The sequence below is a fragment of the Seriola dumerili genome, unplaced genomic scaffold, assembly GCF_002260705.1.
Source record: "Seriola dumerili isolate Sdu_G_001 unplaced genomic scaffold, Sdu_1.0 BDQW01000091.1, whole genome shotgun sequence".
Classification (NCBI taxonomy): domain Eukaryota; kingdom Metazoa; phylum Chordata; class Actinopteri; order Carangiformes; family Carangidae; genus Seriola; species Seriola dumerili.
In genome coordinates, this window is record NW_019174346.1 from 1,914,986 (window position 1) to 1,929,900 (window position 14,915).

The window sequence follows — 14,915 nt, forward strand, 5'->3', positions numbered from 1 at the left end:
ATTTTTATAGTGCATCTATTGTTCTTCAGGAGCTTCAGTAAAACAATCAAGCCAAATGACATACACTAATGACTTGTCCCCCACGCCTTCTATTTTCAGCAATTATCAAAATACCATTATTCTAATGAGCGGATGTAAAAGATGCACAATTTCCAATAAAAGTTAATGGGGCAAAAGTGTTTTCCCAGATCTGCAAAACACAAGCTCACAAACACAGCTATATAATACAAAGAGGCCGTAAAGCACCTCTAAGCAGAGAAGTATTAAAATCATGCATTCACTATTTGTGAATTTGTGATTTCTTTTTTTTTTTTAAACTGTGTTTTCTGCTCTTCTGCATGTATGTCCTAAATCTGGAGGAGCAGCCATCTTCGATATGTGAAGAGATGCACAGTAATGACATGGTAACAGTCACTTCAGAGCTATTCCCTATATTTTGCCACAGGAAAACTCAGCAACAGATTTCAGCAGAATGACTCACAAATATCATTGTGTACAAACCTTGACTTGTAAATACCCTCGACAACAGAGCTTGAGTCCCCCCCCCCCCCCGGACAAGAAAACAAAACAAAAAACAGATGCAGTCGCAACACGTACCTCCAAAATCAGGCCTTAAACGGATGTCATATCCCTTCAGCAACTTGTCCACGGTGGTCTTGGCCACAGACATTCCGGTGCTTCCAGTGGAGGAGCTGAGGGCACAAACCACAAGTCTAAGAGCCATTTTAAAGACATAGACATTTTGTTTCTGCACAGCACACCTACTGTATGATGAAGCCTGCAAATTACCACTCCGCTTGACTCCCTGTTCTCAACATTGATGCCATGAATGCTACCTTTGAGGAGGAAGCCCTCGTCTCAACATGGGAACAGGGGAAGAAGACTTAGGATGCGTTAAACGACACATAAGTTCATGCATCCCAGTTCGTGTGAAGTGAGCATTAAGCTGTCACATTTTGTCTCTTTCACTCTCAACTTCAGTTTTAATCTCGCGTTCTTGCCTGTCAGCACCAAACAGCGAGAGGAAAACTTGAATCAAAACTGGACGTGATTCGACATCATTTTAAAAGCTCACTGACTCTTGAGTTGTTGTCATGATAAAGGTTGAAAAATGTGCCTTGTAGCCCCACCTACAGCGTGACCATCTGATCAGTGGAGCGGGTGTGATGAAGACACCCCTGTCAAACATTTTATTGATGCCAGTCTTTCAAAACAACGGCATTAAAAGTGGAAAATGTCACAGTTTCTCTGGCTGACCTGTTCAGGCAGGAGCCCAGACTTCATGTGCATGTATTTAAATAAGCTCAGGGTTATGACACAGCCTCCCATCATACTGTCAGAGGCCTCGCCGGTCTGAGCCCGGAGACAGACTGTCCCCAGGAGGAACATATAGTCTGCAGTATCTGACTGACACCTATAACAGTGGTACCACGACCTGCATCACCCGACCGGGAGCTGCTCTCCAGCTGAGGTTTCTTGTTACGTGGGGGGGTGAGGGGGTGGGGGGTGGGGGGTGGAGTGAGCGTAAGGGGAAGAAGTGGGTTAAAATTGCTCCCCTGATAGGAGCACTGGCCCTAGGCTCAGTCAGGGAAGCACTGTTCAATTAGCTCATAGGTAGTGCAGCTGTTCATCAAGCTGGCCAGTGCTCGGACTTGTGGGTCTGACACCTGAGAGCGTCATCGTGTGAGAACACCACTGACACCTGAACACACACACACGAGATCACGCCCGCTCATCTGTTGTTCAGGGAAATTATGACTGAATCAAAATGTCAGAAAGTGCGACCCGGTCCTCAGTGAGCACACACATCTCATAAGTGAGGCTGTGGGTTACTGCAGGCGGGGGAGAGTGGGCCAGGGGGATATATAGGCCATCAGTGCTTCGATCAACAAAACAATAAAGGGATTGATCAGGAGATTCTGATGATGATCATAAAGGCTTGTGCAGTAATTTACACTGTAAACATCACCAGGCCTACAAGAGCTTATTTAAATGTGACTGCTGCCTCCTGTCCTGAGAGCAGCAGCAGCTGATGACCTGCTGAGATTATTTTTCGATTTTGATTGATCTGGTTCCGGTCAATAAAATGGGCAATTAACATGATCATATGACTGGGAATATTACTTTAGGCTTCCAGAGAGGAAATATATAAGGTGGTTTGCAGGATCTATACAGTGGCTACAGCACTGTATAGATCCATGCATCTACTGCTTACCATAGCGTAATCAATCGATGATCGAATGACTGATCATCTGATCATGGGTGAGTCTGCTGTAGTCTGCTGAGGGCTGGCTTTTTAAGTAGGGTGATACTGAGTCGCCCCCAACCAATACACATGTATGTGTATCCCCATTTTGATATCGGGAGTAGGTTACGTTTCACAATAGGCTTGATACAGTGCACGTGCATGTTTTTACGCTCGCGCGCGCCACAGCGCCGTCTAATAGAGCATATATCGGCAGCATTGCCCCTAATAAGTAGGCCTGGGTACCCCGTTAATGCGATTTGCCAGATCTCAGCTTTTCATTGACCGGTAATCACAACTATTGGTGTGAAAAAAATATATATTTTTAATCCTGGCGACGTTTTCTTACCTTTGAACAAAGCATGCGAAGGACAAAGCCGCCAGAGCAGAGAAAATTCCACATAATTTATCTTCTTGACGACCCAACATCTCCACAAATCCTTGGATATAGTTTCTAATCCAACCAGTCCAGTGGTCCTCCCGAAAATGCACAAAGTAAAAACTGGCAATCAAAAAAATAATTGCCTTTTAAAAATGTCGAATAAAGTCGCCTACATCTACGCATGCGATGTCTTCATTAAAACAGGCTTCTCGATTTTTAAAAAAAAAATCTGGTAATTGGCCCCCGCTGTTTTCCCAGCTATGGAAATCCGTGCAGGTCACAGAGCCCCTCGACCAACACCAGAAGATCAGACATCTTGCTCGGGAAAGCAGCACACACAATAGTTTAGAAAGTGATGACAAGTATTCTTCCCCTTAAAAAAAAAAAAAAAAAACAAACACTGGCATGAATGACTGAGCAGCAGCCTCTTGGTGATCAAATTGGTGGATGAAATTTCCCAGTCCAAATCTGCAGAAGAGGCATGGTTCCAGCGAAGCTCCGGCGCCAGACTATTCCACAACGTGATGTTGTTAAAAGATATTTGAGGGGCTGAAGGGGAGCGGTGGGTTTAAAAAAAAGAAAAATGAAATCTTCATTCCCTTTTTTCCCCCGTTGCTGCTGCTGATGATGATGATGTAGATCAGCGCAAAGTCACTGAGGGGAAAATGCACATTGAAAAAGCACTGGGTAATATCTGATGCAGACGTCAGAGCAGGCTATATCACTCCTCTGGTGAAAAAATTAGATGCCGAGAAATATGGATGGCCCCTGATACGCCAATGCATGTATCACAGCGTCGGGTTCTCAAATCAAAGATGCAAACCCATCTGAAAAGTCCACTTGCCTCCAGTGTCCAGCGGTAAATGACGTTAATGTGCTCCGCTCGTCTTCTCCAAACACTGAACAAATGACAGAGAAGCAACAGTCCAAAGAGACATGATGAAGAAAGCTGCTCTCCTCTTTCCTCCCGCTTCTTTTTTTTCCTTCAGTTCTTAGTTGAAAATAAAATAATGTCCTGCTGGGGGGAGAAGGGGGGGACACCTAAGGTGAATTCCTTAGCGACAGCCTGTTCACGCGCTGAAATGTCTGTCTATTCTCTCTGAAACCCATTAGGATGCTGGGAGTGTGTGCCGGTGCGTTTTCATGTATTTCATCCACTTTGCTACATTTCTGAAACACAAACATACACACAGGGACACGCACGTACGCACCAACTCACTTACACACGCGCGCGTACACAACACAAACACGCGCAATCTTTTATTTATTTATTTATTTATTTATTTATTTATTTATTCTGATTTCATTCCTCCTCAGACGCCAGAACTCGCTCCTTTTGTATCTGAAACATAAACATCCTGACTGGAAATTGCAAACACCCGCACGTCACAATTCAAGAATCACACAGGCTTGTGTTATATACAGAGGAGGAGGTTTTCTTCAGGGATCTCTGTGCTGTCCAGTTGCTAAGCAACCCAGCCAGCACTGATGCAGTTGTGGTGATTCGAAGGCTATGCGCAAAGGCTCATTTAAAGGAGTAGACCCAATGCTGTCACCACTGTGGTGTCAGTGGGACAAAGCAAGCAGCAACTGATGGAGCATGGAGCCATCTCTGCTATGAATTTGGGTGGGAAGGAGGGGAGGCGGGTGGGGTGGGAGGCGCAATTTACAATAATGTATGTAAAAGAACTGCGGGGTCAGGGATATCACTCTCTCTACTTTTGCTTCATCATCATTGTTCTCCTCCTCCTCCTCCTCCTCATCATCATCATCACCATCATTGTTGTCAGGGCCACAAGCACTGTGACCAACAGCAGAGTCAATCAGTCCATAGCCTCACTTGTGTTTTTTAGTTTTGGAACATGTTATACCCAACAGGCAATTGTTGCTATTGAATATTCTCTGCTGTCCTCCATACCCAGAAATAAGGAGGATTCAGCTTGTCCCTCCCATGGATGATGTCACAGCACTGAATAAACAGGAGAGGAAGTGGCAGAGCAGGAAACAGTTAGTTCTGTTTTGTTTTCTGGTTTGGAAGATAGTGTCACCCGTACTTGAACCTCAATGTAAAACAAAAAGAGGATTAATTATGCATTTCTACCGTGGCTTTGCAAGAGAGATGGCACATGACCAAATTAACAGTGCTGTCTTCTTCAACCCCCCCCCCCCCCCCATTTATATGACTGGCATAATGTGCAAATCTTACATACAATGGCATTACAATTACATATTGCACATCATAGAGTAACACCATGGCTGGCCGTGACCTGGCACCCATGGGTGAGCAATAAATGTCACATGATCTGCAAGATTCAGACTGCACTGCTCATACTTGTTGCATCACAAGAGAGAGTAGTTACACTACATCTGTTGCAAAGTATCACACACTACAATCCTACAAGTTCATGTCTGACACTGGAAACAGAAGTTTGACAGAAAAGGGAAAGAAAAGAAATGAAATGAAAAGAAAGGTCCACTGACTAGCTTCCTAAGTGGTCAAATGATGAAGACAACTTTATGATTATATTATAGGCTATCATACGTATTATAACTTTTGCATGTCATATTATGTCATGTCATGCTATTATGTTATGTCATGTTATTTTATGCCATGTCATGTTATGTCATGTCATGTTATGTCATGCCATGTTATGTCATCTTATGTCATGTTATGTTATTTTATGCTATGTCATGTTATGCTGTCATGTTTTGACATGTTGTTATTTTATGCCATGTCATGTTATGTTGTCATGTCATGTTATGTCATGTTTTGTCATGTCATGTTATTTTATGCCATGACATGTTATGTCATATCATGTTATGTCATGTTATGCCTTGTTATGTCATGTCATGTTATGTGATGTCATGTTATGTCATGTTATGCCATGTTATGCCATGTTATGTCATGTCATGTTATGTCATGTTATGTCATGTTATGCCATGTTATGCCATGTTATTTCATGTCATGTTATGTTGTTATGTCATGTCATGTTATGTTGTTATTTTATGTTATGTCATGTTATGTTGTCATGTCATGTTATGTCATGCCATGTCATGTTATGCTGTCATGTTATGTCATGTCATGTTATGTCATGTTATGCCATGTTATGTCATGTCATGTTTTTATGTCATATTATGTTGTCATGTCATGTTATCTCATGTCATGTTATGCCGTGTTATGTTATGTCATGTCATGCCATGTCATGTTATGCTGTCATGTTATGTCATGTCATGTTATGCCATGTTATGTTATGTTGTCATGTTATGTCATGTTATGTCATGTTATGTCATGTCATGCCATGTCATGTTATGTTGTTATGTTATGTCATGTCATGTTATGTCATGTCATGTCGTTATGTCATATTATGTTGTCATGTCATGTTATGTCATGTCATGTTATGCCATGTTATGTTATGTTGTCATGTTATGTCATGTTATGTCATATTATGTTGTAAAGTTATGTCATGTCATGTTATGCCATGTTATGTTATGTTGTCATGTTATGTCATGTTATGTTATGTTGTTATGTCATTATGTTGTCATGTCATGTTATGCCATGTTATGTCATGTCATGTTGTTATGTCATGTTATGTTGTCATGTCATGTTATCTCATGTCATGTTATGTTATGTTATGCCATGTTATGTCATGTTATGTAATGTTATCTCATGTCATGTTATGGCATGTCATACCATGTTATGTTGTCATGTTATCTCATGTCATGTTATGTCATGTCATACCATGTTATGTTGTCATGTTATGTCATGTTATGTCATGTTATGCCATGTTATGTCATGTCATGTTTTTATGTCATATTATGTTGTCATGTCATGTTATCTCATGTCATGTTATGCCGTGTTATGTTATGTCATGTCATGCCATGTCATGTTATGTTGTCATGTTATGTCATGTTATGTCATGTTATGCCATGTTATGTCATGTGATGTTATGTCATGTCATGGCATGTTGTCATGTTATGTTATGTCATGTTAAGTTGTCATGTTATGTTAAGTTATGTGTTGTCATGTTATGCCATGTCATGTCATGTTGTCATGTTGTCATGTCATGTCATGTCATGTTATGTTATGTTATGTTATGTTATGTGATGTCATGGTGTCATGTTATGTGATGTTATGTTATGTCATGGCATATGATGGCATGTTGTCATGTTATGTTTTCATGTCATGTTATGTGATGTTATGTTGTCATGTTATGTGATGTCATGTTATGTGATGTTATATGATGTCATGTTGTCATGTTATGTGATATTATGTCATGTCATGGCATATCATGGCATGTTGTCATGTTATGTTATGTCATGTTATGTCATGTTAAAAATAAACAAAATAAAATAAAACAAATAAACATACTGTACATATTCAAATTCAACTTTTTTTCACACATACTTTCACACACTCATTATTCAGGGATTCAGGTGGGTTAGAAATGGAGGAGCTGTGTGTATTTTATTCTTTCCGCTAATGAGGTGTTTGAAATTTCTGAGAGTGAAACTTTTGATTAATTAATTTTCTAAAGGTTTTTCATTTAATCCTTTCCTGACATGATTTACTGTACTGATTAAATAGATACATCAAAACAATAGACATAAAAACAGCCTCTTGTTAGCACCATGGATCATCTCTGTATGTATTATTTCCCACTAGCAGATGTGGATCTTTGGGGTTAGCAGGGATTGAACGAATGTTTCCTTCACTTTATTCTGCATTATCACATAGCTAATTAAGTTAATTAGTTAAGCCAACCTTTAACATAATGCATGTTCAACACAACCCAACCCGTTCTGCTAATGAGTAAAGCAAAAATATTACAGTGTTGGAGCCCCATAGTATTCTCATTTTTTTAATCAGTCTATTCCTGCATGTCAAGGCAACAGTAATCGTGTGCTGCATTAATTGCTGAAAAAGCAGACTTGTCCATATGTATTCTTTGAAAGCAGTCCATTCCCCATAGGTTGCGTTGGTGAGAGCCACAGTGGAGCAGTGTCAAATACATAATCATGCCGGAACCTGTGTTGCTACATGGATCCTCCATACTCAATCTCTGCTCCATAGTTGGTTCCATTCACAGCGTACCCTGATAACTGCAATTAACTCTAATTGGCATCTATGACAAGGAGATCCAAGCCCCTGAGATGTGCATGCACCATGCTCTTTTATTTTTTGCTCCATTCATATGTTGCATAACACATGTGAGTTACTGGGTCACCCTTGCTCCTCTGATATAAATAGTATCACATGGTTAATGCATTGGTGCCTTCCAGTCACTCGCCTTCTTCTATTGCTGTTCATATGTGTCAAGCACCCCGATCAGCTCCAAGTAACAGATGATATATTTAACTGATGTGCTTCGAGATGGTTCAACTCGTCTTCATGCAACTTCACCGTCAGTGAATCTACAGGATGGGATTTAAAAGAGGGAGGGGCTTAACAGTAGTTCACTTAACATTTATGTGTTGTGGGATTTTCTGCGCTCCCTCTGATTCGAGAACGCAATCAAGGCTTCTCATCTCAGGTTTCATTTACAGCGGTGCAGTCTGAAACACTGAAGTGAAATGACAGCCTGAGTGTACGTGTGGTCAGTCTCACTGTACGTGTGTGTGTGTGTGTGTGTGTGTGTGTGTGTGTGTGTGTGTGTGTGTGTGTGAGAGGGGTATCCCCGCTGTCTCACCTTAATGTTAGCCGGATTCAGGTCTGGACTTGATGATCTGTGTCTCTTACTGCATTTTGTTACTCGATGGAGGAGTATGCTCACCGGTATAGTGCAAACCCGCCAGGGCCTTGACATGCTGAGAGAGAGAGAGAGAGAGAAAGAGAGAGAGAGAGACAGAGAGTGAGAGAGAGAGAGAGAGACAGAGAGAGAGAGAGAGACAGAGAGTGAGAGAGAGAGAGAGACAGAGAGTGAGAGAGAGAGAGACAGAGAGAGAGAGAGAGACAGAGATAGAGAGAGAGAGACAGAGAGTGAGAGAGGATGACACGCAGAAAAGGGCCACAGACTGGACTCGAACCCAGGCTGCCGGGTCCAGGACTAAAAGCCCGAATGGCATATGCTCCACCAGGTGAACCACTGGGGCCTGAGACAGACCATCTTTCACAGCCATCTTTTCACAGCCTCTGTCTGGATCCACAATAGTTTAGCCTTATTTACTTCAACTCCAGAACTTCACAGACGTTTATTAGAGGCAGGTCTTCATGTCTAACTCTTTGTTTCAGATGTAGAGTTGGTCATAGTCGTTAGTACGAAGCCTCGTTAGCGATGACTTCTCTCTCTCCCTCCCTCTCTCCTGCTCTCTCTGCTCAGTGTGTCTCATGTTTAGTTATTCCTCTGCCTCCTTCAGTAATAATGATACATGGAATGAAAGTAGTTTATTTGCTGTAATGGAAGTGAGGCTCAGTGTATTGGAAGTGCTCCCATTCTTTCCTGAAGTTCCCAAACAGCGGGGAAACCAGAGCGGCTCGGTAGACTGCAGCTCGGCACTCTGCTGACCAGTGGTGGAAATATCATCAGTCACTCAGTCAGCAACATTCACGATTTTAGGGCTGGCCCTACTGTTGTGGTCCAGCCAAAAATACTAATATATAATAAAAGATACCAAAGAAGAAACAAAAACAGAGGTAGTGAGGCGTATAACCTGGAGGCAGACTCATGGCTTAGTTAAAGATGATGTGGACAACCCTGTAAGAGCCCTATGAAGACAGAGTCGTTGAAATGTGATCTGTACAAGCACTGAGCGGCAGGTGCATCAGCTTTAATCTGCCGGGGTGCTGCATGTACTGTATGACTTGGTTGCATGATTATCCACAGTATCTTATGATGTGATCACACCGGCAGGTCAAAGCAACACTGCGAGAGCTCACTGTGTGACAGTGCACCTGACAAGCTTTGAGAAAAATGAAGGTTCACCCTCAATGTACGTTACACCACTCATTGACCGCAGTGATGAGATTGGAGGCTTTGACAACACACGGATCTGAAGCACCACCTCGAAGCAGGCTACCAGGCAATTGTTGCTATGCTACCGTAGAAAGCTCAATCAAAGTGCAGCGTGTTGCTCGTTGAGGCTGAACTGCACCACAATGTTCCAAATACTTGTCAGGAGCGCTGTTTACACTCAAACCATAGAGTGCACACAAGAAAGGAGGAAATGCATGTTAATGCTGCTGCTTTGTCCACCTCCGGCTTCAGCAGGAAAAAAACAACAATCATGTAAACAACCCAGAATGATGCATCACATGAATAATATCCACTATTGATCCGTACGCTGCATGCGGTCTGGTTTATATACAACAGGGTGGGAGATGAAAATCCTCATTTGTGATTTATGAGCTCAGACTGGCTTGAGTGGCACAAATTCATGATTATTAAACATGATCATAAAAATGGAAGACGTTTAGCTTCAACATTTTCTACTCAGCTTCCTGCTCAGTTGGTCAGTTCTTATGTTAGATTCGCTCACAGCCACGTACCAGTGTTCCCACATGATGGGACATTTATGAACACGTGCTGATTGACCATAAACAACAAAGTCGTGGCTCTTGAAGAAAATCAGGGAAAATGTAGTTTATATTTGAACAAGATCAATAATGATAACATGAGGTCAGACTAAGGTTAGATGTTGCACCACCCTCTTGTGCACTTCTGTGTCATACAGAGTCCACGTCCAGCCAGCAGCTGAACACACAGTCTACCTGTTCGTCCCTCGACATAAGGAAACTCAGGGCTCGCCACCCTGCAGGCAGAACACAACTAACTGCCCTGAAACACTCATCTGTCCTCCACACCGGAGGAGTGCACATCTCAAACAGTCACATGGCTCGCTGCCTCCAAAATTAGCATGGACGAAGCGCAACACTTGATGCTAAACAGCTATTGATGGAGGACAAACACTAATACGAATCTGTAATTCTGTCCCTTGCCTCACCCATGTCCCTTTGCAGCTCTCAATGCATTTCATTTATGGAATATTTGGGATTGGTGCATACTTAACTGGACCCTCGTGGCCTTTTACTGATACAATCAAAATGAATAATTAAGTGTTTTTAAAGGTTTGGCATGAGGTTAATCTTTTCAATGGTTTATCAATATCAAAACAGCGAGTCTGTGATCCATACGTGGTCAGTTAGTGGCAGCATTAGTGTGTGCTTGTTTGTCTTTGCATGTGTGAGTTGGTACGTCCTGTCTGTCTGTGTATGTCATGTCTTCCTCTTCTTTTTGGACTGTGTGTATCTTTGATATTACGCTGTGGTGGATTTCAACATGCCATTGATTCATCTTTTATCAAACACAGTCTTGGCGTTTTCTCCCTGTGAGGACGACTCCAGGCTGAAAGGTAGAGGCTTCGTTTGGTCACTCCGTTATTCCTCTGGCAGTGGGGTCACTCCTCTACTGCCCTTATTTGCATTCAGAGTGTCCCCATTTCAGTTTTCCTTAAATTCAAATGTCAAAGCCTGATGGAACAGCCTAGTTGCCTTGATAACACAGAAACTACCGGATGTCAACACCAGACAGAAAACACAGATTCACCGCCATACATCAAAAATATGTATCGTTTCATAAATAGTAGCGTTTTGTCAAAAATAGCTCAGTAGCATCCCTTCCTCTTTTCCTATCTGTATTCTACGTGGGATTTCTACACGGAACTCCTACGAGAAAGGGTTAATGAATTCCTCACACAGATAGATATTGCCATGGAAACAGCTGCGTGACTGCTTGCAGCTTGTATACACACAGGAGAAAAAAAAAACAATGGTGCCAAAGGTATTTTAAAATTCAGTGAGCAGAGGCTTTCCAGTGCACATAGCTGCATTTAAGATTTTTTTTTTTTTTTTTTTAACAAGCACAAAGACACAAAAAGTGAGGAGTAGCCACCTTGCACCCTCACCCCCGGTCCTCCTCTTCCCTCTCTGTCTCTCTCTCTCTCTCTCCATCTTTCAAATTCAAAGGAATGTGATTGGCATTGGAGATGCATTTGAAATAGCCATGGAGTTAATGCATTCAAAAATATGAGGTCTGGATGTGGTAGATGGGAAATAATACTCTGCTCTATCATTTCCTTTGCAATAACAAAGTACACACACACGCCCAGACACGAAAATACACACACACACACACTCACACACACACATACACACACACACACACGCGCTCTAACACAATTCCAGCAGAGAATAATTAATTCACAATATGATACAGACCTGAGGCAATGTGCCTCGCGGTCGAGCTGAGAACGGAGGAATAGATTGAGGGCCGTGATGCTGCTTACACTCTCAAATACAGAAATGTACAAATACACAAAAGCATGTATAGCTGCTCACGCACACGCACGCACACATGTGCATGCAATAATTATTTGCCCCTTGAAACTGTCCCTTGAAACCCTGCCCGTGTTTTCAAAACAGGTGGTACAGTACGCTGCTGGTGGGATCACCTAATCCATCCCAGCACAGAAACATGTTCTTTTAGTGCCATTAGCCATCCTCCCAATAGCGAGTCAATAGTGTCTCACACTGACCAAATGGACTTTTATGCTTGAGTCTGCAAATATGACTCTATAGGTTGGTTTCTGCAGCATTCACCCCCGGCACTCAGTAGCTGAAGCAAAATAACTGTATTTAGATTCATAAATATTTTGAGATGCATTGAAAAGCTTTTAAGTCCATAGAGAGTTGGCACAGTGATGCAAGGAACTGTAGGTACAGCAGGCATAGAACGTGAGGTGTAAAGTAAACAAACAAACAAACAAAGAGAAAAGATAAACAGGGCCGAGCTGTAACATTAAAAACACAGTAAACGCCTGTGATTTGCAGAAACGTGGCTTTCTGTCCATTTTGGACTAAAAGGTTCTCATGCACTTGAGCTTGTTTTTTTTTCTTCTCCAATCAGAAACGAGAGCGGGGAATTCTCCCAGGAACTGAACCACATTCCATCAGCATGTGTCCTGTCCATTACGCCGGATGTCGAGTGTGTCGTACGCTCCAGTTTTTTCAGATACATACACTATATTATATGGAAACAACGACTTTCTTCATGCGGTGCGTTAAAAGCAGTTCGCCCGTGTAATGTTGTGCAGATGCAAGAAAAACAAGTCTTCAAGATGTGTCCTCCTGTAGTTGTGAGTTTGTGTTGCTGTGTCGTTTCATTGTGACTTTAAGATTCTGTATAAAAAAGAACATTTCAGACCAGGAAATTGCGACTCTTCTGCTGTCTGTCATGTTGCTTTTATTTTATTTTTTTGTTTGAATCATAAAATAAGAATAAAAACTAAACATGAAAATGAATTCAAACAGGCACAGATGAACACAATCGCATCACGTGTTCACTTGACAAAAATGAATCAGAGCTATTTTCAGAAATCAATCAACATCAGCTGTAATTGGAGGGAAAATGTCACAGGTTGGGATCAGTCCATTCACACATCTGAGCTCAGACCAGAAGTTTCCAGCCACATTCATCCAGGTTAATTAAAAAGAGATGGACTTGAGCAATCCCCTCGTCACACAGCAGGACGAACTGTGGTCAAGTATAATTACACAGCTGAAAGCAGATCATAATGGGATAATCATTTTTTAGCAATTCCTTTTGGGATCCAATCCTCCAGTGGGAATCTTTAATTGATGAGATAGCTCACAGCTGCCAGAAGTTACAAGATTAGGTGACTATCATAGCTTATCACACGGGCACAGAGAAGTAAGTCATAAAGCAAATTAGTGGGAGGCTGTGAGACTTTGTCAAACAGGTAGAGATATTATCTTATTTGCTAAATGAGCTGTGGATGGACACTGTCGTTTTTTATAGCTAGACGTTACACACTGGGCTTTTATAGTGACGGGCAGGCGACGCATTAAAGGTACATTTCTTAGACCTTTTTATTCTAAAGTATTAATATTTCTAAGAAATACAATTCCAAGGTTTGTGACCAAATTATCATATCTGACAATGTGCAGGGTTCAACTTTTTCTTTTGTGAAAAATAAATACATTGGAAAAAAACTTTTGAGGGAAGTAAAACTGAGTGAATATGAATTTGTTAAAGGAATAGAGTTAGATGAGAAGATCCAAATCACCCTCATGCTAGTTCATAGAAAGATACAACTAGCAAGTACAATTAGCTTAGCATAAAGACTGGAACAGAGGGTAACAGCTAGCCTCAATCTGTCAGCATCTCTAAATGAATACGTAATATATTGTATGTTTCATCCAAACAAAAACTGAACTGTTAAAATGTTATGGTTTTGATCAACACAAACTGGGGATTTGAAAGAATGATTTTCTTGATGTTGCATGTTTGAGCTTTAATTTCTTTTGTATGAGGAGTTGTATGTGTAACTTTTTTTTTTTTTATCTCAATTGAAATTTCAGATCTCAATTAAAAAGCCTTCTTCTAAAATAAGATGTTTTTTAATCACATTAAGAAATTATAGATCTACACAGCTGTTTCTGCGACTTCTCTCAGTGACTTTCAGCCGGCACGAGGTTCTCACCAACACCGTCAGGTCACGAGTCTCTATCACCTACACCTGCAGAGCTGCCAGCAGGTGTGACTGACGCGAAGTCACATTTTCACACTTCCTTAATGTTTCTAAGTTTCTTACAGCAGCTGAGAGGAGGTGCAAAAGAAAAGTATAATGATTACAGGTCAAATACAGTAGAACTGTGATAAATCACAAGGCAATGTTTTTGGTTTGAGAACAAAATGTTTCTTGATGTCAGGTGGCCGCTCACAGCGCCGTCCTCCATCTTGAAGCAGCTGAAAATGGAAGTGAGCGGAGGGAAGAAGAAACGTCTGGAGCCTCCGATGAACAGGAAGCTCCATCTCCAAAAAAGAGGAAAAGAGGAAATCTCAGCATCTGGTGAGTCGTGTTGATTCACTGGTATTGATCAATAATCCTGTCAACCCACCACAGATATATTATGGTCATTTTGTGCGACGGGGCAGTAAAATCTTACTTATTACCCCTTTACAGTAATGTGGAGCTGTTATTTATTGCAGACATTATTCAGCCTGATATTCGGTTTTGAATCAGCTCCGGTTGTGTGCTGACCTTGATTGTCTGTGTTATCACTGCACTTCTTTCATTGTAAATATCTGCACATTATGGCATCCAATCCTGAAGAGAACTGAATTAAATTATATTATATTTTACCTTTCAATAAAAATGTATTCCCCAAATTAATCAGGGTAAAGAATGCAAACGTTCTGTTGGAGTGAAATTGTTGGGTCATATTTCAATATGTGTAAAAGATATCTGGCCCTTTTTATGTGGCTGCAGCAT

General features: G+C 41.4%; 1 protein-coding gene across 2 annotated transcripts in view; it reads right to left on the minus strand.

Annotated features, from left to right (window-relative positions):
• LOC111222220 (gamma-aminobutyric acid receptor subunit beta-4) overlaps positions 1-2,674 on the minus strand; it is a 46,562-nt gene extending 43,888 nt beyond the window's left edge. The window contains exons 1-2 of one of the 2 annotated variants that reach the window (XM_022745861.1): positions 2,595-2,674; positions 598-692 (exon numbers count right to left, since the gene is read on the minus strand). In XM_022745861.1, the coding sequence (XP_022601582.1) occupies positions 598-692; positions 2,595-2,674 (175 nt within the window). Of the gene's footprint in view, positions 1-597; positions 693-2,594 lie in introns of those variants that run through there. The other variant, XM_022745862.1, reaches the window with a different exon arrangement.
• Positions 2,675-14,915: the final 12,241 nt, after the last annotated feature.